The sequence below is a fragment of the Athene noctua genome, chromosome Z, assembly GCF_965140245.1.
Source record: "Athene noctua chromosome Z, bAthNoc1.hap1.1, whole genome shotgun sequence".
NCBI lineage: Eukaryota > Metazoa > Chordata > Aves > Strigiformes > Strigidae > Athene > Athene noctua.
In genome coordinates, this window is record NC_134077.1 from 59,433,423 (window position 1) to 59,456,450 (window position 23,028).

A 23,028-nucleotide genomic window follows, 5' to 3' on the forward strand; every position below is an offset into this window, starting at 1 on the left:
AACAAACAATATTACAGTTCCATTGTAAATATGTTTTTCCTGTCAAGATATGGAGCAGAGTTAATTTTCGCCAGTGTCTGTGTCTGCATTTGTAGACAGAGTGGCTGTTCTTGCACTAAACCTTGAAATTAATTGGTTGAATATATATATATAGACACATCTAATGTAGAGGAAAACTGGGATATGGAAACATCCATTTCTGTAAATACAATGGTCTGGCAGTAGGAGGCATTCCAAATGTATCCATACTAGAAAGCAAGACTGTGCCCAAATCTTTTCTTTTTCAAGTGGATTCTATGGTGGAGTAATTTTAATTATTGTGAAATCAGTTTGGCTTAATTTGTTGGTATTTACTCTGAGTAATGATTAAAGATAATTGGATTCAACATGCTCTTACATTGTTTTTCTCTCAGTTATTTATAAGTCTGTGTAAAAGTTATTATTCAGCTGCTTCATACCATAAAGGGAGTATGGGTAGACATACAGTTGGAGTTGATAGATCTGAAGCTGAAAGAGGAAGGTTAATCTGTACTTGCTATTTACTCTGGTGGATTCTGCTCAAACATACTGTTTAAAGCAAAACTATTTCCTGTTTGGACTATTAGAATTATATTTTCTTTCCCTAGTGAATTCTTCATGCCGGGAATGGTTGACACACACATTCATGCCCCTCAGTATTCATTTACTGGTACAAGAGTAGATCTACCTCTTTTGCAGTGGTTGACTACCTACACATTTCCAACAGAAGACAAATATAAAGACAGCGATTTTGCAGAAGAAGTATACACCAGAGTTGTTGTAAGTACTGCAAATGTCATTTAACTTCTTGGTGACATTCATATTTGTAAAATATATAGATGTTTTCAGGTCAGCAGAAATAGCAGAGCATGTTTTAAAGTTATGAAAAACAGATAAAACCAAGAATAGCCACTGTTCTATTTGCCAGCCAAGATTGTCCCCTACTAGTTCCAGTCTTGTTTTGTTCTTGCTGATAAGACAGTTCATTTAATCACATGGTTAACAATGAACTTGTTTATCATCTTTTCTCATATGTAAGTACTATGACCAACATTTAAGAGTACTCTCAGAGCTGGTATAGCCAACAGGTGTAGACAACCTCAATGGCAGAGAGAACCAAGCATGGAAAAAAACCCCCATCAGAGGATATTACCTTTTCTGCACAACCCCCCCCAAATATGAAACTATCTTCTGCAAAGACTACATGAAAGAGAAGATACTTCTCACAGACAACAAAGCTGGGGTGTTTTCAAGTAATTAAGGAAGGTGGTTTTACAGCTGAGGTCCTTGTAGCAGGAATATATTTCACTTCAGGGGCTTTAGATGGAATCTGTCAATGGTATCGTGGCACAAAGAGAGAGACTGTGTTTGACCTAGACTGATTCTGAGCAATATAAATGTTTTGAGGTCAAATTCCACTTGATGAACCATAAGCACCTACGTCACATTGTAGAGTACTGATTCTGTACTATAACTAAAATGTATCCTTTAATATGTGGGCTGAAATATCTTTGAGAGATTAAATTATTTGTCCAACATAAGTTGCCTTGCATTTGTCTAATACTGTGACAACATGTGTTATCAAAATAATAGCATAGTGGATCTGGAATAAATAGTTATACTGCCCTTGCCACACAAATTTTAAAAAACCCCTATTTTCTGCCATCTGCCATCATAAAAACATGTAGGAGCAGTTTGGTCATAAACTCTACTAACAAGCACACTTGCCTTCAGCTACTTAAAATGTAGAGCTGATGTCACCTCCCAGCTGTGTGCCTCAGCATACTGTTACTGTCTCCATTGATTCAGATAAGGTGACATCAGCACAACTAAAATGCTCACTATGCAAGGTGTTTAATAACATTGCCCAGAAAAGAACTGCCAGGTGAGAGATGGATTTAGTTGTAGAAGCTTCAACACAATGGTTAAACTGTCCCTAGGTGTATCAAATAGGACAAAGTCAGGAAAATTTCTTCACCCCCAAAATACTGCAGAATACCAGTTGCTCTGCAGTGTTTGATGGGGCTGATAGTAACCTTCAACTGTTAGAAACAGGACTAAACCTGCAGAGGGCAGATACTGTTTCATATGCATCTTTGTACTTTTGGAGTTGTAATGAAAACAGTGGTCTTTTTCAATCAAAATTCTGTTTCAAATAAACACTTTCTATACTTGATGAAAGAAACAGATGAGGTGGAATTTGCCAGATTTCAGCTTGAACCTCCTCTGGTCTCTCAGATTTTAAGAAAGCCAGTTCTTCATGCTGATGTTTTGGAAACATAATGTTTTAAGATTTCATTTAACAATGATGTCAAGAATCCAGAAGTAGAGAATTCCGGGCTTTAAAGCTGAGAAGGACAGATGTAGTCTGTCTCTGTAATGATATTGTTATTTCTGAGACTCATTTTGGGAACCCTTAAAGACATTTTTGTAATTATTTTCTTTAATTAGAATATTTTAAGGAAAAGACAGAACTTGGCTTCATGTTTGTCAAATAATTAGTTCTAGCCATTTTCAAAAGTTGTGTTGGATGTCCCACCTTCTATCTCATTAAAAAAATAAAATAAAATTCTCAAATTACATTGTATCTGGAATCCAAAAATGTAATTTAAGCCTGTATATTGGATGGGTAGTCCCAAGGTCAAGTGAAGCTACACATTTCTTCATGAGTTAATCTAACTTTAAATGGCTTTAGTGCTATGTCCTCCAAACGTAATGGGAACAGATATCAACCACCTCTCCTTTCAAATGGTACAATTAAATAAATCATTAAATTATGCTCTGAACAGTTCTCAGTTTACTTTTACCTTGAAGTTTGTTACTCTGTACTCAGGGATAGCAAAGGATTTTTATACATGAACGCCTGGCTATTTTTCCCAGCCATCAGGTGCTGCTTTGCTAATGTTGGGTAAACAGTGCTTCACGGAAAATTGGAGATCCTTTAAAATCTAGGAAATAACATAAATGACTAGTTGTTTGTATTTCTAAATATAAGTCAGAATTTATTTCTAGTTTGAGTGAAGGAAGTACAGATAGGTTTCTAACCGTTTAGCCGTTAAATCTGTATGGATTTTGAAGAGCAATTTTATATTTATTAACACTGAGACTTAAAAATATACTATGAAATTAAAAATCTGTATTTTACCTCCCCACTTCACTGCACAATTTCACAATAACTAAATGTTCTTGCAGTTCAGACTGCCTGTTCTGCATTTTGGCAGCTTGATTTTTTTTTTTTTCCCAGACAGTTGAAAATTATTTCTTTTTATAGAGACGAACTCTAAAGAATGGCACGACTACAGCTTGCTACTTTGCAACAATTTACACAGACACTTCTCTTCTTCTTGCTGAAATCATAGGTAAGACTAACAGTGAGTTTTGAAGTATGTTGCTCATCCATAGTTGAAGGAAACAGAGTTTAGGCATTTTAGACTAGCTAGGGATCTGTCTGTCTTTCTACCAATTTATTTTTAATTCATTGTATCTGTCATACTGTGTCCCCAAAATCCACCCTAGTTACCCTTGTTCACTTGTCACCTTGTTCACTGCCACTCTCCTACTGTTGTTTCTGCCAGTCTCTTCCCTCCCAAATCAGCTGCTGGCTGAGCATGAATGCTGGAGTTGCTCTTCAGCTGCAGTTCTCTGCTCTTTCTAGCCTTTTGCTATTTGAGGATTGAAGGGCTGAATAACAAGAGGTTCAGTCAGTGCATTAATTTCCTGATACTCTGAAGTTTCAGTTGAGAATCAGCATCTAAAACCTCTACACACCCTCTGAAACCAGAACAGTGGGAGTTGGGTCAGGATCTTATCCCTCCCTTCTGTTCACCATAGCAAATACCTGCTGCTTGAAAGTGGTGTGATTTTTGCAGGATTTCTGAAGGCTCAGCCGGTTCCTAAACAGAGCAGTATAATGAGAATCTCAGTTTTCATCAGAAATTCCCTAGTCTTTCTGATTTTGTATGAAAACCTAAAGCTTTGAAGCTGTTGTATGCAACAACTCAGAAAGTAAAAGTGGACAAAAGAGATCTAATTCAGAAACATGTTTAAAAGCTTAGAAGTTAATATTATATGCGTTTCTTTTAAGTCTTACACATGAGTTCCGAGTTCTAGCATGGATAAATCTCAAGAGGCTGGAAGTAGCTCTGGTAATTTTCTCCATCCAAATGCATGTTGGAGGCATGTTAGGAGCTTCATTCCCTTCTCTTAAGCAGAGATGTTTAGCTGAGATCTTTGTGCCTTTTCTCAGCTCAGAGTAATCACCTACTACAGCTGCTGTACCTTGTTGCTGTGTTTCTCATTCTCTACTTCACAGCAGTTTTCTTCATATACTACTGTTATAAATTCTGCTTGTGGTTAAACTACAGTAATCTAGTACTCAATTACAGTATTTTTAAAGTTGGGTGCTAATGTGGAAGAGAACTCCTATTTAAGTGTTTCGGGTTTTTTTCCTCTTTCCTTTTTAGACTTAAAAGTCACATGGATGGTCCCAACTTAAAGAGAAGAAAAGATCCTAAATTCTGTGCATCTTAAATGAAGCTGGGAGGGGTGGAATTTGCTATTATGATTTCAGTACAGGTTTTGATAGCAGCTTTTGAGAACCAGTGATTCTGAATTTTATATTCTTATGCATCTCAACAGATAAATTTGGTCAACGAGCATTTGTTGGAAAAGTCTGCATGGATATGAATGACACTGTGCCACAATACAAAGAGATTACTGCTAACTCTGTCCAAGAGACAGAAAGGTAAGGTGGTGAAATTGATTGCACAACTTTTAGAAATAAGACTTTTTCATACATCTGAAAAGTGAATATGAAGCTGACTAAGAACTTAAAGTTTAAATTTATTAGGAACAGGTTTTTTTCTTCCGACAGTATTTTTTCCTAGATTTCTGGCAATTCCTGCATACTCAGTTGCTGGACAGCCCAAGCAGTTTCTCTTTTGCTCTTCCAAAGAAAGGGAGAAGCTACAGCTCTAGGGTTTGGAGGGACTATGTGGATGCTATTGTCTGTATTCTGCCTCCTCTTTTCCCTTCACAGGGGATCCCTGTGTGTGGAGGTGATGTGACCTGACATGGGATGGTGGGATGTCAGTGAGTTGCTTCGCCCCCATTAACTTCTGAGCCATTTCCTTCCCCCATTTAGGATAAAGCTTTATTCAAGCTGGAGGAGTCAGCTTTCATATACTCTATTTTAAATGTACTGTGGTTCCCCTCTCCTCCAGCATAGCACCAGTGTTATTACTCTGACTTACAGATGAGAGAACAAAGGAGAATCAAATCAAAGCAAATGTACATGGCGAAGGGGACCCAAGACTGGAGTATGACAGCCTGTTGTCTTGGGTTTCTCTTGTCTTTTACATCTATGTTCAGAAAATGTTTAAGCAGAAGAATAGCTTTTCTTACAGGACTATTTATTTACTTTGTATAATTGTTTCAAATATCATGGTGAAAGAGAAAATACTTAATAGTAACGTAAACATCATATGGCACTTGTGTGAAGTTGCTACCTCAGTTTTGCAAATCATGCTAGAAGAATTCCAGTAAAAGTTAGAAATGATCATGGATTTCTAATGGTTTCTGTAGTGTTTATATTTAAAGACATTTTAAAAACATGTAGTATTAGTCATTTGCACTCTACTAATATTTGTTTTCCTTCATGTAAATGCCCAGTTTTTGTAATACAACATGAGTTCTGCTGAATGGCCTGAAAGTGGCAGAATTTCCAGTTCTGATATGTTTTAAAGTTTCCTTCTTGTGTGATTGTGTTAATAACAGATGTTTCTCAGCTTTGGATGAGAGCCTGCCACAAGTACTCCAGAGCTGTCTAGAGAAGAGGGCTGTGTTCTTGTTGTCATGGATCAGAACTACTTACCACATCAGGCCTGAATTGCAGCAATACAATTGCAGAAGGATAAAAAAGCTTTTCCTTTAAGAGGACAATTTTATTTTTTTTTTTAAGAACCTAGGAAATGTGATCTGTCACACAGTCAAAAAATGGGTTACACCAATTTCAGTTCTTTACTGTTAACCTCTGGAAATACTTACATTGTATGCATGGAAATGATATACATTTCCAAGTGCTTCATATATTAAATCTAAATTCAAGTCAAGAATTCGAATCTACATTTCTGCAAAGAGGGCTAAATAAAAGTTAGGGAACTGAAATCTAAATAGGTTATATGCTACTACTAGTTGTCATCTGGAAAGAGGAGGACCCGTGTTCAAATCTGTTCTTCTGCTACAGAAGACAGTGGTTTGAACCTGAGCTTCTTTCCTCATAGAGAAATACAATAAGCCAACAAAGTATAAGGTATTTTGAGAAAGGTATTTCAGTTTTGAAACAGTGCTGAAACTGTTCAAAGAATGTGAGAAGGAATGGAAACAGCCGTCTGGAAGTTTTGGATTATCACCTGAGAGTTATACCTGGGTTACAGTTTCTGCTCCAGTGAATATTTTGTTATTATATCAGGTGAATCTGTAAGAGAAGATACAGACAGACAATACCAAATCATATTCTGGCTCTCAGAGTTAGACAAGGGTGGGCTCAAACTCCTTTGGTCATTGCAGAAGTTGAATTTAGGTCTCTCACTTCCAGCTGGTGATCTAGCATCAGCTGCAGTGTTGTGAATCTAGCCCCCAGCATTATTTTCTTTTCCACCTGAAGATATTTGACAAATTTGATTCGGTGTTTGTTGTGACCAAAATTACAAGTTTTTCTGAACATAAACTATGACACAAAAATTCACAGAGATCCTGTCCAGAACCTATCTCAAACTAGCTTTTGGAAATTATTTGCGTACACTGTGCATCTGAGTTTTCAAATAATTTCTTCCCTGCAAAGTCAGATGAAGTTTTACTTACTCATCTACATCATCTATATTGACTGTTTGGGATTTTTTGTAGAGGTTCCTGAGGTAGCTTCTTTTATGTAACAAAGTAAGTAAATCTATACAGTATTTTCCATAAGGTAAATAATCTATACACTAAAATTCATACAAGCATTTCCAGGAAATCAAGGGTCCTTTAAATGAAAAAGGACATATGCAACTACTGTAGATATGAAATATTGCAGCATCTTTTAAAAATAGGATTTTAATAATAGAATATATTTAATGATGTAATTTAAATTAATAGACAAATTTAAGAGGGTTTTTCTCTAATGTTGCAGCTGTATCTTATAAGTATGTTTTCAATTAATTTAATTAACATATTTGGTTTTCAGTGAGAACTCAGATTAATTACCATGTGTCTAATGTTAATTATTGCAAGTGAAAAAGATTCTGCATATCAAATTCACAACCAGTATAATTTGGTGTAAATACCCTGATTTCATTGTGATGCTTCTTTTTATTTCATCTGAGGATCTGGCCCAAATTTCTTAAAAGAATTAATCTATGTCTGAAATGCGTAACAGGATATCTAAGTAAATGTTTTCTATATTTTCATAATTTATAACACAGATGAAAGATTTATAACAGATTTTTTTCCTACTCTTTTTCAGGTTTGTTAAAGAACTACTGGGAAAGAAAGTAAGTAGAGTTCTCCTTTGTATTCATGTCTGTGTTCAGGAGATGCTGTGTGAATATACAAAATAGTTAATCCCACTGACAAACTGCTAGCTTAGTCACATATCAGTACATATTTCTGTGTAGTAGGCAGATATGTCTGAGAAATGTTCTGCTAGCTGTGTTGTTGAGAAATGGACTTGTAGCAGTGTAAATTCATGTATTTTCATGTAGTCAGAGCACAGCAGAAAAGTGTTCTGTGTGTGTTCTCTATTAACTTTAAAATCCTGGGCTTCATAGAAAGGACAGTCTTCTGGTAAAGAAAGGTGGAGGTCAGTCCATCACTCTGTGCTATGTAAATATACTAGTAAAAGTTCTCACCAGGAGAAATTGGTGTTTTTACAGCACAGTTACTAATTCATTACCAGAGTAGTATTTTGGGTCAGCATGTATCTTCCAGTATGTTTCTAAAGAAATTCATATTTACACTCCTGAGGTAAAGATAGAGGTTTACACTCCATTATTACAAGCAGGGATACTTTTCTTATCAGCCTTTTGTGACATTTATATCTCAAAATAATCAAGAACAGATGCCTAGAGGTTAATGCCTAAATCATATGTATTAGTAGAGTAAGTCAGCTGCAGAAGTTCTGAGCTTGTATTTCTTATACCTAGTTGGTATAAGAAACAGAAAACCAAGTTATCATATGCTGTCTTCCAGTGCTGCCACATGCACAACACTTGCCTGTGACTGAAGGCAGAGTCGTAATGCTGTTGTCTATTTTTTATGAAAATTTTAATCCAGAAGTGCAAGGTGTAAACATCTGTAGCTCTAGTCTTGGTGTCTTATCCACTGTTTCCTACTGTGTAGCTATCTATCTGGTGCTACCACTAATATTCCTATCTGGGGAGTATAGTGACGGTTTGTTGCTATCGTGAGTGGAGAAGATCGAACAAGAAGGCGGCTTTGGTTTTACAGAACTCTGCAGTTTTGCATTGTTATGTCTTTGATATTCACAGAAGTGGGATTCAAAAAGACATCTGGTCATTTAACTGACTTATTTCTTGCAATGCATCCTGGATTGTCAGCAAATATGAAAAAGCGTGCAGTGCTTCTCCTGAAGTCTGGTAAAATCTCAGTGACTTGATCGAAGAGTTCTAATGAAAATAACTTCTTTACTAAGGTTCATTATAACTGTTTTCAGGAAAAACTTTGATTCTCTATTTCTGTAGTGAAATTTCTAATGAAAATAAGGAAATGACTATAAGGCTTAATTTCTTGGCAAGGATGCAGTAAGCAATAAACAAGGGAGACAAAATGTAATTGCTGTGTAAATGCTTATCTTAATTATGGTTGCTGATATACAGATGTAGAATCCTAAGAATGTCTTTTTAATATTTTCAGTATCCAAGGGTACAGCCTGTAATAACCCCCCGCTTTGGCCCTTCCTGCTCAGAGGATTTGCTATGTGCCCTTGGCAATTTAGCACAGGCTTGTGATCTCCATGTGCAGGTAAGCTCTGAGAGCTCTGTACACAGTTTAAATAGTTTGGATAGATAGCATACAGACCAGGGAGTTTTCATAATTGCATCAAAACAGTTAAACCATATTCTTACCTTGGAGCCTTTTAAATTCCTCTGAAAGGATTAATAGTACTCTTCAAGAACGCTGTGACCTGCACAGGAAATGAGAAGGTAGCTAGAAGATAGCTAGAAGGATGCACAACTAAGTAACCCCTTGGGTTAGTAAAGGTTGCTTTCTCTAGTCCAAGGTTGTTACATCTGTTTCTCTACGTTCTGCTGTTTCTGTGCAGAGCAGATTTCAGTAGATGAAAAAATTACTCATCTTTGTATCTTATTTAACTTTGTTAACATAGCTGTAGGATTTCCAGTGTGATGAAGTTTCTGAGTTTAAAAAAGACATATTTTAGAGTTCACAGGTCTGTTGAAACTTTGAGATGTTTCTTTTTCAGTTACACAGTTCTAAGCATATACTTTTGTAACGCTACCCTGCGATAGGATTTTTTGTCATTATGGAAGTATATGTCATTTTGAAAGTATATGCTCCAGTGGGAGTACAGGAGGATTAGATTTTTATCGGAGACCAGGAATTAATCAGCCCATCTGAAGATACATGGAACAGCTACCTGTATGTTGCCCTGATCCCAGGGTCCACTGTGGTAGGCTGGTTCTCTCTTTTACCTCATAGTCATACGTATTATTATTTCATTTATTATTTTAATATTTGCCAAATAAAAAGGGGGCTGTTACGTCACCAAGCTGCTGGGAAGGACTATCCAGGCCTGTCATCTCATACCACTTTTAAAGGAACAAATGGAGATCTTTTTTGGGGTCCCAGAGATGTTTCAGATGAAAAGAGAAACCCAACGTCTAGATCTAACTATAGGCTTTACAAATACTAGTTTCTGTCATTATATGTTTAACACCAGTGGGTTGCTCAGAAGGTTGTAATGCCAGGTTTAATGCTATTTAAAGTGCTTATTGAGATATATTTTGTTACTGCAGAGTCACATAAGTGAGAATGAAGAAGAACTCAAACTTGTGGAAGACATGTTTCCTGCCTACCAGAATTACACTGAATTGTATGATAAAAACAAGCTGCTGACCAGCAAGGTAGCTGCATAAGAACTTCCACAGCAGACTTAGGCAGACCCATGTAGAGAATATGATGGTTAACTGTAGTTATCTGAAAAGTTTGTGTTGTCTTGTCAAGGTCAGTGACATCTGTTGGAAAGTAAATTGGTTTTATGTTCTCTGTTGCACAAGTATTGGTCAAGGTACTGGAACTTTAGACAAGCCCACACTTTTCCTAAGCGTTTTAGAAGTGATGAACAATAAAGGTATTTGATGCTTCCTGATCCATTTTCCAAGAGCTCCAAAGAGAATTGGGGCAGTGGGATCAGGAGGCTAGGTAAAGCTTGTATTGTAGGAGCTGGTAATTCTCAGGCAGTACCCAGTTATCCTTTTATTACAATGTTCTTGCACACTGGTTTTGCCTGAAGGTTTGTTCTTTGGTGTTTTGATAGGACTGACTTCATTTTTTGGCAGTTTCCTATAGAAAACCAGCTTGTTCTGTGTGTGAACCTCCCATACAGACAGGTACACTTTACCGTCCTGACTATCCAAAAGCACTCATCTCATTAGCTGGTTTTACCAAGTATTGAGAGGCACGGTGGCCTGAAGGGTTGAAATTCATTAATGCTTTATGCCTTTGAGATAAATGCAAGCAGATCTGATATCAGCCCACATTAAGTACAGTTTGGAGTGCCCGGACACACCTAACTAGATAGTGGAGAGCCCATGCAAGAGTGAATATGAAGAGCCTAGCTACAGTCAGAGTGCTTAAACATCAGTCAAAATGATTAAAAATTTTAGGAGAGAATTTTCAGAGGTACAGAATTTTCAGAGGAACTCCCTGAGAATTCTCTATTGAACTCCCATTTCTGTCCTTTTTACCTGAGAAATCAATATGGACTACTACAGTATGTCCACAGTATTAACTTTTGTTCTCTCTCAGTCCTATGCATGCTGATTTGTTGCGTCAGTGTACTAAAGAGAATATTAGTTTTATATGCACAGCATATTACTTTTATATGCACAGCAGTGAAAATGGTCACTGAAAATCAGGGTTACTGGTGCTTTCTGGTGCCAGGATCCTAGTTGGCTGGTGAAGCATTCTATTAAACACAGGCATAACAGAACCACAGACATTCCCCCTCCCCAACCACCAAAACTAAGACACCAAATTTTTTTTTTTTTTAAATATTTTAAAAATATGCTTTTCAGAGCTGTGACTGAAATGCTTCCTTCTTTCCAAAAAGAACAGATCAGCAGAGATATGGTTCAGCAGCTACCATATGTATGTCCTTAAATTAAGATGGGACTATTCTCATTGCATTTTCAGTTATGTTTGAGCTTGATGAGTAAAGATGGCAAGGGTACAGTGCTATTAGGAGATGCTCAGTGGAAACAGTCCCTGTGCTGTTCTCATTTTTATCAGCAGATTACAAGGCCTAACAGACCTCTTGAGTGGGCCTTTGACATATGAGGTAATTCCAATTAGATTTTTCTGGGAATAATTGGTTTATGTTCTATTAAATGATACTATCCTATACTTCTGTTTTCTGTATACTGCTTGTGAACTTATTTTTAAAGTCAGTTATATAGGCCAAGAAAGAAAAGTCATTAACCAGTTGCATAACAGTTTATTTTAATTGAAGAATATTCCAGATACATTTATATCTACCTGGTGGAAACCTTTAGAGAGATAGTGGGAAACATGCCAAGAGTACATATATCTTCCATGGTATCTGATATACTCCTAGCCCCAGTACTTAATCTTTGTGTTAACTATGAAATATAAATCATAAGGTTACAACAGTGCTATGGCTACTGGGGAATTCTTGCTTTATTCCTGGAAGCTCTTAGGTCACAGCAGTCACTGCAAGAGTCAGCACCCTATCTTCTTACATTAAAACATGAAAAAAAGCTGAGGGAGTGATATGTCATGCATACTGAAATTAATGAGGGTTTCTCCTCTGTTGATTTCAAGAGCTTTCTTCAAGAAGTGCATTAATTTCCCTTGATGGTAATAAGTGTCGTCTTGGCTATTAAAAGCAGTGCAGCAAAAATCACAGGCACTGGAGTGAATGCAATATTCAGTAAATGGGTGATTTTGCCTTTCTTTAGACAGTGATGGCTCATGCCTGTTACCTTTCTGAAGAAGAGCTGAAACTTTTTAGTCTTCGTGGAGCTGCAATTTCACATTGCCCCAATTCCAATTTTTCGTAAGTGAAAAAAAAAAAAAGAATGGTGTACAATTAAATAAAACTGTTGCTCACACAGTACCCTGAGTCCAGCCTACTGTTACAAGGCTATGTATATGATACCCCATTCCACCAGAAGTTGCATACTGGATTGAGCATGACGGTTCATGCTCTACTTCTACATGGTATGCTCTGGAGTGACTTGTGATCTTTCAGAATAGTCATACATATATATATGTATGTATATGTATATACATATATACATATGTATATATGTAAACTTTATTTCTTTTGACTGTTTTATTAATGGCAGACTCAGGCCATCTCCCTTCCCCCTAAGGTATGTATATGCTTTGGGGAAATGGGAGTGGGCTATATAGTGTTCTTTCTATTAAGCAGAATAGTGTTCTTTCTGTAAAGCAGAAATGAGATACTGTGTGGTATCTAGCCAGGTTCCTATACTAAACGTTAACAGTCATTTTGCCTTTAACATAATCTTATTTGTGATGACTTACTGGAGCTCATGAAATGACTTATCTGCTGTAATATACATCATATTTGGATTTTTTCACATACTGAGAGCTTGTTTTCAGTAGATAACTATAAAACTGTGGGAGTTTTTAACTGAGAAAAACTGCCTTTATTTTTAGTGATTAAGCCCCATCTTTCAGATGTATGAATGCAAATGTTCCATCCAAGTTTAATAAACCCTATCTATTGCACACATTCTGAGACCCTTTGTCATGAAACGTCTCTGTAGCCCTACTCTTCCTGAACTTTCTCTTCATGTATCACACTGAACATATTTCTTTTTCCAATCCAGGCTGCGCAGTGGTGTCTTAAATGTGAGAAAGGTCCTGAAACACAATGTGAAGCTTGGTCTTGGGACAGGTTAGTAGTTTGCTAGAAAAATGAATTCTTTTGGAAACCACTGGAAAATGCAAAAACATCCCCACTTACTTGTATTTAAAAGTCAGCATGTCTCCAACTTATGGACTGTCTTTTTGTTCCCCACTACTTCTAGAGTAACTAAGTCTAGAGCATGGAAATCTAGAGCTCGTCCGACAGTGTTTAAAAAGAAAACCAGAAATGAATGAAGAAAGTTTTGTTCCTGTTGTGAGAGTAAACAGGGCTTGAACAACAGCTTTTCAGGTTTTTCTTATTCTGTGTTGAGTTCTATTTAGCTTACTTTGTATGTGAGAGCACCTTTACTAGGAATTAATACATTTAGTGCTTAGCAGTAAAACATTTAGCACGTACCATATCTGCCACTTCATAACATTTATTTAAAGATCATAGAAATTTAATGCAGAAACGTATTCCTAAAGTTTGTTTCTAAGAGTCTGATCCCTTCTAGATGTTGCTGGTGGATATTCAGCTTCTATGCTTGATGCCATCAGGAAAGCAATTATGACATCTAATAGCCTTCAGATCAATAAAGTGAATGAAACGGGGCTAACTCTTGAAGAAGCTTTTCAACTAGCCACTCTAGGAGGAAGCCAAGGTAAGAGAAAACTTCTTTAGGATCTACACAGGGAACTATAGTTCTTATGTCTCCCTGTCTTTAAAAGGTGGCTGAATTCACAGATTTTCTGGTGCCAGAGTGAAGTCTAAGATGATATCTGCTGGGGACAGATATCCTTCAGTCTCTCACACCCATAACTAGGCTCATTACAGAAGGGTGTTCACGCTGATGGTGAGAGTGTAATAATAGAATCTTAATGATTTTTCAGGGTTGTACATTTTCTTTGCAAAGATCCTCAGACTTCTTAATCATTAGTGTTTGTACGTTTATCACAGCAATTGGGAAGACTTTGTTTTCTCAGAAATCAACACTTAGAGGAAAAGCTGTGCAATTACTGTAAAATCAAGCATCCTGTTTGTCATCAGTTTCTAATTTTGTTTCTGCTTTTTGAGCTCTCAGTGAGGCAGTTTGTCACTGTCTTTCCAGCAAATTAAAACATGCAAATCACTCCTCAGTCAAAGAAAAGCACAACATTTGAACAGGGTATGCACCATGGTTGTTTAAGACACAGTCGCATCTGCAGAATATAGTCATATAGTAGTATATCAGTCATTCTGTTTCACTGGCATGTTTTGTCATGATCTGTATGCACATACTGATTTATACATTTAGCAGAGTTTTAGCGGAACTTACATGATTTAGCAGAGAGCAAATCCACATGTATGTAAAAATTTATTACTATTTCAGTTAGCAGAAATGAGCTCACTATCTGCTAAAGAACTGGTTCCGAGAAAAAATCTTTTTCCAACAATATATACTGTTCTCATAAAAGCTGAGAATAAATTAGGTGAGATACAGCTAAAAATCACAAACTCATACATGGTTTCCCTTCCCAACTACTTGTTTTATCTGGGTTCTTAGGTTTACTTAGTAATGCATTTATTTTATATATTGATTTTAAGCTTGTTTATCCTTACTGAATCACTTTCAAGGACAGAATATAAATTACTCGTACCACTTTCTAGTAGCCTGGACAAGTACAGTTAGCAGAAATGTAAATAACTGAGTCTTTGTTGCAATAATTTGTTTTGCTGAGACTGCTAAACAATTGTTGCCCTCTTGTGTTTAATCTAAAAATTGCATTCCGCTTAGAAGCCTGAAGGAATATGAGATCATTTTAGTTGAAACTGGTATATAGTCAAAACATTTCACCATTTGTAGGAATTCAGACATCTTTAAGGTATTGTGAAGTTCCTGCCATGCACAAACTCAGCTGAAGGCTGAAGTTCCTTTGTTGGACAGGAGCAATCTGAAAACAAGTGAACAAATTATTTGTAGATATTATCCCCTTTGATAACTTAGTTTAACTCCATAGTATTGGACGATTTGATTTAATACACAGAGACTGTGTACAATTTAAAACTATCCTAAATATTTGCAAGGAGACACAAAGGCCTCCCTTTAGGTATTACAAGTACCTGCAAGCACTCAGTTGCTGAACATGAAACTAGATTTCACAGATCTAAAGAAACTAGATCTCTGTGGACCTGAGAGGTTGTAATGAAGCTTCGAAATAACAAAGCTGAATAACAGACCACAAGACAAGCCTTACAGGTGGATATAAGCAGTTAGTGGTCTATATGTAAATCTGCAATGACACAAAATCAGTGGAGGACATTCAAACAACAAAAATCAAAAGAGGGGTTCAAAGTCTTTTTCAGATTTCTTTTACTTCTCTTAACAAATGCCTTTAGAAAATCACCAAAATATACATGATTTTACTGAGAAGTTGCTTAAGAACTCAGATGCTAACACACTCACGAGCTTGCTTTCATGTTTTTCCTTGTAATCTTCTAAATTGTTGTAGTTTTTCTTATGAACATCTCAAGTAAGTTGCCAGGTGCTTCTGCATGGTGGAAAGAAGCTTACGTTTAAGATCTGTTTGTGAGTGTATTTTCTTCCTCAGCTCTAGGACTAGATGATGTGATCGGAAACTTTGAGGTCGGCAAAGAATTTGATGCACTGCTAATCAACACGAAGGCTTCAGACAGCCCTTTTGACTTGTTCTCCTCTGATAGTTTTGAGGTAATCAGAACAGGATTAATGATCAAAAAAATCACTGGAAATTGTGTGGGGAAGGTTCATGATACAGCCAGAGTAAGTCTCTTGAGACTTACTCCCGTAACAAGAATCTTGTGTACTATACCACTGTTGTCTCTGTTTCAGCCCAAGAGATTCACTGGTTGATTTTGTTTAGAATCTTGCTGTCCTCAGTGACGGCCCCATATGCCCATGAGCAAAAATGCATGTAACATTTTTTAATGCACATTTTATTAGCACAAACTGACAATTAGAGTTAGCTGTTTACAGTGACAAATGGCAGCCAAGAAAAGTAATTTTGTTTTGGTTAACACTTTGTTCAAACTCAAAAATGGCAACCTATGACCAGATAAAGTCTAGGTTGACTTGACTACACATTTATTGTAAATTTAAGCAAGAACTTGCGATGGCTAATTTGAGTTGAAAGTACAGTTTTTATGCAAACGTATAAGCAGTATTGGCATTATGCAATGGCACACCTTCTCACAAAAAAACTTTATGATTAAAAAAGGTAATGTCCAACAGTTACTTGAATTTACTGATGTGGCCAGGCTGTCTATTGCTGTCTCTGTTCTGAATGTCACCATTTACTTAGAAATACAGCCATAAATCTTGAGGTAATTGTTCCTCAAATGTTTCAGACACAATAATCTGGATTAGATTAAATTCTTTAATTTTTGTATCTTCTTCCTAATTCAAATAATTCTGGAAAAAAAATGTTTTTCAGTTTAAGTCTAAACCTTTTTAGCTAAGTTAGCAGTTCTTAGGACTTTCAAAAGGCTTACAATTTTGTCTTGTTTTTCAGTAAGTAAATGAATTTGAGAACTATAAAAAGAGGAAGGGGAAGTATTGTGTTTTAGGCATATATTTGTTTATACTGTCAAATTTATGCAGTATTTTCTTCCTGAGACATATAGCCTCCTTAGTGAAAGTTATTTATGAAAAAATGTGCAAGTTAAGTTTTGATTTTGCTTTAGTAGGAATATTTGGGAAAACTTTTTATCAATTCTTTCAAACTTCAAATAATTATGATCTGGGATAGCAAATACTGCTTTCTGAATTTGATTTCCTCCCATTTTTTTAGGATGCTGTCCAGAAGTTCCTGTATTTAGGTATGTTCTGATTCTCAGCCCACATAAAATTCTCTTGTTTTGTACATCAAAAATGGCCTAAATTAATGTGAAGGGTAATAATAAATTTATTTATACAAAATTAAATAGGTATTTGTTTAAAATAAATATATATTTACATTGTATATAAACATTCATATGCTACTTTAGTAATACTAATATTTATTTACATTAATTAAATATACATTTACTTATATTTATTAATATTTTTTTCTACATACTGTGTAAGAGTAAAGTGGTTTAACTTTTGTTCTTTTGGACATAGTTAAATAGTCAGTTTAACGTGATCAGGTACACTGAATTTGTCAGATTTATTACTGTCTTTACACTATGAGATAATCATATTTCACAGTAAAATAGCACTGACATGCTAATCACCAGTTCAGAACCAGTTCAGTACCAAAGAACTTCTGCAGACCAGTTGTCACTGTGGCTTTTTTACTCCCAAAGAAAAAAGATGGTCTTTAAAACAAGCAAAACCTGACCCAAACAATCCCACTTCCCTAAGACGATAGATATTCTTCATAGGGCATTGTCTGCACTGGGAGCTGTGCTGCCCATTATGTTGTTAGGTAGAGGTAACTGGTGTTAGCTCTGGCCACGTCTGTGTCATTCTCTAATTAAGCTTTTGCCTTTTTGAGAAGCTGGCTGAGGCAAACCAGTTTTACTACTGCCTGGTGCCTGATATAGTTCAGATACTGTGCGCTTTCTGTACAGATATATAGTATTTTCATGGTTTGAATCTGCTAAATATATAGAAACTCCATGAAACCATAGCTGAATGCTGTGTTTGTTTCTTTAAAAAAAGCATGGATTGTTTAAACATCCATTGATCTTTGTGGCAGCCCTGATGATGGGCTCTGACTAGCCCTCTGGCCAAGTAAACTTTGTCAGTCCTAGGGAGATGGTCACTGCAAATGATGTATTTCAAAGCTGATTTTATGGATTGCATAATTTTCATTAATTACTTCGGTATATAGATTTATATGCAAATGACTGTTTTGACCATGTTATTTCAGGTGATGATCGGAATATTTCTGAAGTTTATGTGGCTGGAAAGCAAGTGGTTCCTTTTTCAAGTTCAGTATAAAACCGTTTCCCTTTTGCAAAATACTCGGTTGATCATTCTGCGTCTGATTTGGAAAAGATTGGTTAAACACAGTGCCTGATTATCAGAAATGACACCTCATTTTTGTTTAATGTTTTAAAACTTGCAAACATTTAGACCTTTTAGGAGTTGCAGTACCAATATTGTCACAGTTCTAGAGGAAAAGGATATTTAAATTTCTGTGTAAAAATAACATGTGCATTGTTAAGGGATTTAGTAAATACCTTAATTAAAGGGGATACCTGCTGTTCATTTTAATAATAGTGTGGGAAGCATTATTAAGAGCATTGAGACTCTCATTATCTATAATGCATCTGAATTAAAAAAAACCCACTGCTAGTAAATTGATTTTTCAGATAATGAATATCACAGAAGAATGCAATTTTCATATTATTATCACCAAGTATGGAAAAATCAGTCACATTTTGGGGCACTTAGAACATTTTTTAGTTTTCTTTAGGAGTTTATTTTTTTTTAAGTAATAATTTCATTTAAGTATTTTTGAAGATAAATTAGATAAGAAGTGTGTATTTATAAATAAATAAGGGTCCTTATTATCAAAGAGTTCAGATTTGTCAGACATAGTCAGACAGAAGAGAACTGGTGAAATAACCAAATAAGAAATGTGACATTAGTCACAGGGAGATGGGCTGGAAGAGTGGAAGGGCTCCATTGTTGTGATGCTGTGAGCTGAAACTACATTTCCGCAGATTTCTTTCCCAAGTCTAGAAGTGGTCAGCCTGATCTTCCACCCACTCCATTGAATTAACCTTCAGCTCAGCGACAGCTAATGGAACTTGTGTTAAATTAGAAGCAGTCCCTAAGATATCTGAGCAGCCTACTCGATGGCAAACAAATGAAGAGGTTTTTCTGGACTAGAGGGAGTGCTTCATTTAGTTCAGCCTCCTTCCCAAGCTCATTTGCTCCTGACTTTTCAGGCAGGATGATACGTTGTCCCTTCTCCTTTCTGTAAGGGAAGTGAGGAGATTTAAAAAAAAAAAAAATCCAAGAGAAATGGGCTATTTCTGGCCATTACCACCTTTGACTTGAGGTAGAAATTGTCACTGGAAAAAGAAGGTCAGCTTTAATGTGCTCTTTTGTGTCTTTGTGGCAACCATAATTCCAGCCCTATATAATTCCAGGTAAAAAATATGCCCTTTTTGTTTTGGAAATCTGTGTAACTTCCTTTCTTGAAAAGTGTATTTTCCTACTTCTTAGAGATAATGAGGTACTATAAATGTGTGTGGATTATGATTTTGAGGCCTGCTTCAAACTCCTTTGATTTCACTAAGCTTTGTTTCACACTTTGATCTCACTGCCTGGCAATATAAAGGCACAGGACTTCCCTCTGTTCACAAAACAAGGGATGTCACTGCACCGAAGTCTCTCTTCATGTCTACTTCTGAGAGAGTGCTTGTCCCAACATTGCTCATAACTTTCTGATTTTAAAAGCATTTTCAGAGTTTATGTAATGTTATGGTTACCCCTACATGAGACAGTGTATCGTCAAGTAGAAGTGTAAAAGCTATCTTGGGCACTTAGAGCAGTACAGCCTTTTCAGTGTTTTGTTGTGGTTTTTTTGTTTTTTTTTTTTTTTTTTCCCAAGCTGAATAGCCCCACTGAACAACAGGGGATAATTGGCTTGCAGACACCACCCAATGCTCTAGTATCTTCACAGGGCACTGCACTGTACTGTGCTGTGTGCTTGAGGAGGTACAGCCTTCATATCCATTATGTTCAATGATTCCTAAGGCTTTCAGAGTCAAGACTAAAGGTTAAAATTTCCACATTCCATCATGGTGTTTTCCTAACCATTTTGTTTTGCATGTGTCCCAGTCACCTACACAGTAGCACACTTGTTTGGCAAATACAGTCTGAAGCTCTTTAACTTGATTTCTTGATTCAGGGAACACTTTTCTTCATGAGTTTTGACATGAATTTAATTGACCAAATTTAATGTTCCAAAACCAAAGATATGTGAGACACATGTTTTAATTCTCCCAGTTACTGTTTGGAACTATTTTTAGGGAGTTACATGGTTTTCAGCTTTGGCTTTCCTGCAAGAATGTTTTCTGGGGCAGAGAAAGGTTACACAGCCTTGTGTACAATGTATGTTTGTGCCCTACTTCTTTGTTTCCAGAGCTACTAATTAAATCAGTACTTTTATTTTAGTGGTAGTCTTAACTGTCACTGACTTATTTGTTTTCTCACTATTTTGTAGTGTTGTTAAGAATGAGATTCAACATTTCTTCCTAAAAGATGTGCAGGGGACAAGGGGTTGCATATTTGCAAACTGGGAATACAGAAGATCTTTAACAAGTTTGACACTATACTGCTGGCCCAGTCACAAAGGGACTCCCTAGGATAACTGCTGCCAATAAGCGTTGTATCTGAATGTTGGCTGTGTCATGAGCAGTTTGATTTTTGTTAAATTGAGGCACAAGGTCGGAACACAGCTTTTTAATTATAGCTTTACTAGTGTCTAGTACCCAGACGCTCCCCAGACAGAAACAGAAGATCAACTTTTTAAGGATCTCAGCTGTAGAACAAGCTCTGCCTGCAGGTAGTGCCATGGGCTGCCTGCACCACCATGCAATGCTCAAGACTGGGAGGAGTAAGGACCAAGATGGATAGCATTACACTAAATGCTGAGACACTTAGAGGTAAAGGAAAGAAGCCTGAATTTTATGTGAGAGGAAGCCAGTGGAGGAATTAATATAACAAATGAACTGGGAGGTACTTTTAACAGCAGCATTTTAAATAGAATTGAATGGAGGAAGACTTTAATGCCAGAAAAAAGAAGTGGGGTCCTCTGAGGCAGTCCCAAAATCTCATTCAGTGACAGGTGGCTTACAAACATAAATTTTTAGGTTTTAGGAGATACAGAGGATGTAGAAGCCGAACTTCTCTGAAGCAATTTTGGGAAAGTCAATGATGATCCCACTCTGAAGTTTCAGTCCTTGGAACTCTCTGGCTATGTGTAGATTGCCAAGATACTTGGTGCAGTAGGGGAGGATCAGTAGATGAAAGCAGTTACTGCTGAGACTCATACTTCTACACTATGTGCAGTTTAAGACTACATATAGTCTCTTTCCTTGGGTAAATGTCCCCACTACCTATGCAGTTTGAAGCAGGCCAAATAATTGTTTCAGACTTTAAATGTCTCTTTTAGAGGCTGGAGTACATTCAGCATGTAGCTGAACCTCCAGTGTAGTTTCCTCTAAAATAAATGTAATCCTTGTGTAAGAGAACCACCCTGAAAACTGAACCAAGGCACAGTAAGGGAGGATGATTGGGAATTCAGTTCAGAACAGCACTACTGTCCCAAACCAAAATGCTAATGGAGGCTAGGACTTGGATTATTCCCACTCCATTCTCAGAACTTAGTAGCTGAAGACAAATTAAAGCAACCTCCTTCCCCCTTCCCACCCTCAAAAAAAAAAAAGAAGAAAAAAAAAAAAAAGTAACAACGAAGCAACCACATACTAAGGGGAGATGGGTAAGTGAAAGAAACGGATAATTTTCAGTCAGTATAAATTGACTGCACAGCGCTACTGACTTAAGATAAAACCTCTGGAAAAATGTACATGCAACTTTTTCCAGATGTCACTCTCCATTACTTCTCTTGCCAGATTGTGGATGGGATCTTTGTTTCTTCATGTGTCTTTGTGTTCAATGTTAGCACACCATTCAGGCAAAGAAGAGAAAAGACAGTTTGTGGAAAGCTTGCTTGTTGAGACAATATGTTTTATGTGTTTTATGTTCAGAGGAGCACTTATTTGTTATAAATGGAGTGTATTTGAGTTACTGTTATATGTTGATCTCATTGTGTCACTTTAGGCTTTGATTATTAATAAGTGCTAGCAAGTATCGCATATGCATTATGCAGCATTATTTGAAGTATTCATGTGTGGCAAGTGGAGTTCTACACTTTAAAATGTTGCCTTGGTTTAATGTTTATATTTATTCTGTGTTTCTTGTGCAATCAGAAAGCTTTGTATGGGGAAAAAAGGTGTATTTGTTCACTGTACTGAACATTTTCAGTACAGCAAGTGAACTTCCCATTAGAAAAAGAAATGTGAAAATTACCCTGTTGAAAAAATATGTGCCTGATTATACACTCATGAATGAAAAGATTATAATGGTTTTATGAAAGCTGACATGAATAGTAATGTTTTAATGTAAAAATATTTACAGAGAAATAGATTTTTTCAATTTTAATAGTGATTATGCAATACAGACTAGCAAAAGGTAATAATTCTTTGTAAACATCTACTGTTCTACTGAGCAAAGGAGAATATGGCTATTCTTGATCATTCATTTAAAAAGAATATGCAAGTCATGAAAAATAAAAAGCCCAAGTTCTTTCAGAGAATATCCCAGCATTAAAAGGAAAATATATTAACAACATTTCTCAGACAAACAGTTTAAAAATACTGTTTTAAGCATTTCCAGGAACAATACTTAACAAATAATAAGGTGGACAGCTTTTAAAATACTCGGTTTGTATGGATAAACAGTCCAGTCCTGTGTATAGCAGTGATGAACTCATCTCTAAAATGACAGTGTACTATAGAAGGTATTTAAAAAAAAAGCCAAGGGATTTTTGTAATTTGAGAAAGGACTGGAGAAGAGATTTGGAAAGGGTGGTAGCAGAATACAAAATAATGCAATGTAGAAAGAAGTTAGATCAGAGGGACTCATAAAAGCAAGATGACGTTCAGTAAGTTTCAGGTGGGAAACGCTCAGAAAAGAATACACGTTTTCAGGCAATGTTCTGTTGAATCATAGACCTCATTCCTTCTGGAAGTCATTGAGGCTCAACAACTGAGCAGATTTCCAAAGCAATTACTTATATGCTTAATAATACAAGCCCAAATAATTGTAGCTAATCATAACATAATTATATTACACT

At 36.3% G+C, this 23,028-nt stretch overlaps 1 protein-coding gene across 1 annotated transcript in view; it reads left to right on the forward strand.

Annotated features, from left to right (window-relative positions):
- The window catches only part of GDA (guanine deaminase), a 31,082-nt gene extending 8,734 nt beyond the window's left edge, over nucleotides 1-22,348 (forward strand). The window contains exons 3-14 of the mRNA XM_074932251.1: nucleotides 627-798; nucleotides 3,290-3,377; nucleotides 4,657-4,762; nucleotides 7,520-7,547; nucleotides 8,929-9,036; nucleotides 10,050-10,157; nucleotides 12,234-12,331; nucleotides 13,134-13,201; nucleotides 13,668-13,814; nucleotides 15,742-15,860; nucleotides 16,960-16,987; nucleotides 18,025-22,348. Coding sequence (XP_074788352.1) covers nucleotides 627-798; nucleotides 3,290-3,377; nucleotides 4,657-4,762; nucleotides 7,520-7,547; nucleotides 8,929-9,036; nucleotides 10,050-10,157; nucleotides 12,234-12,331; nucleotides 13,134-13,201; nucleotides 13,668-13,814; nucleotides 15,742-15,860; nucleotides 16,960-16,987; nucleotides 18,025-18,095 — 1,141 coding nt within the window. The 3' untranslated portion in view covers nucleotides 18,096-22,348. The remainder of the gene's footprint in view (nucleotides 1-626; nucleotides 799-3,289; nucleotides 3,378-4,656; nucleotides 4,763-7,519; nucleotides 7,548-8,928; nucleotides 9,037-10,049; nucleotides 10,158-12,233; nucleotides 12,332-13,133; nucleotides 13,202-13,667; nucleotides 13,815-15,741; nucleotides 15,861-16,959; nucleotides 16,988-18,024) is intronic.
- The last annotated feature ends 680 nt before the right edge of the window (nucleotides 22,349-23,028 follow it).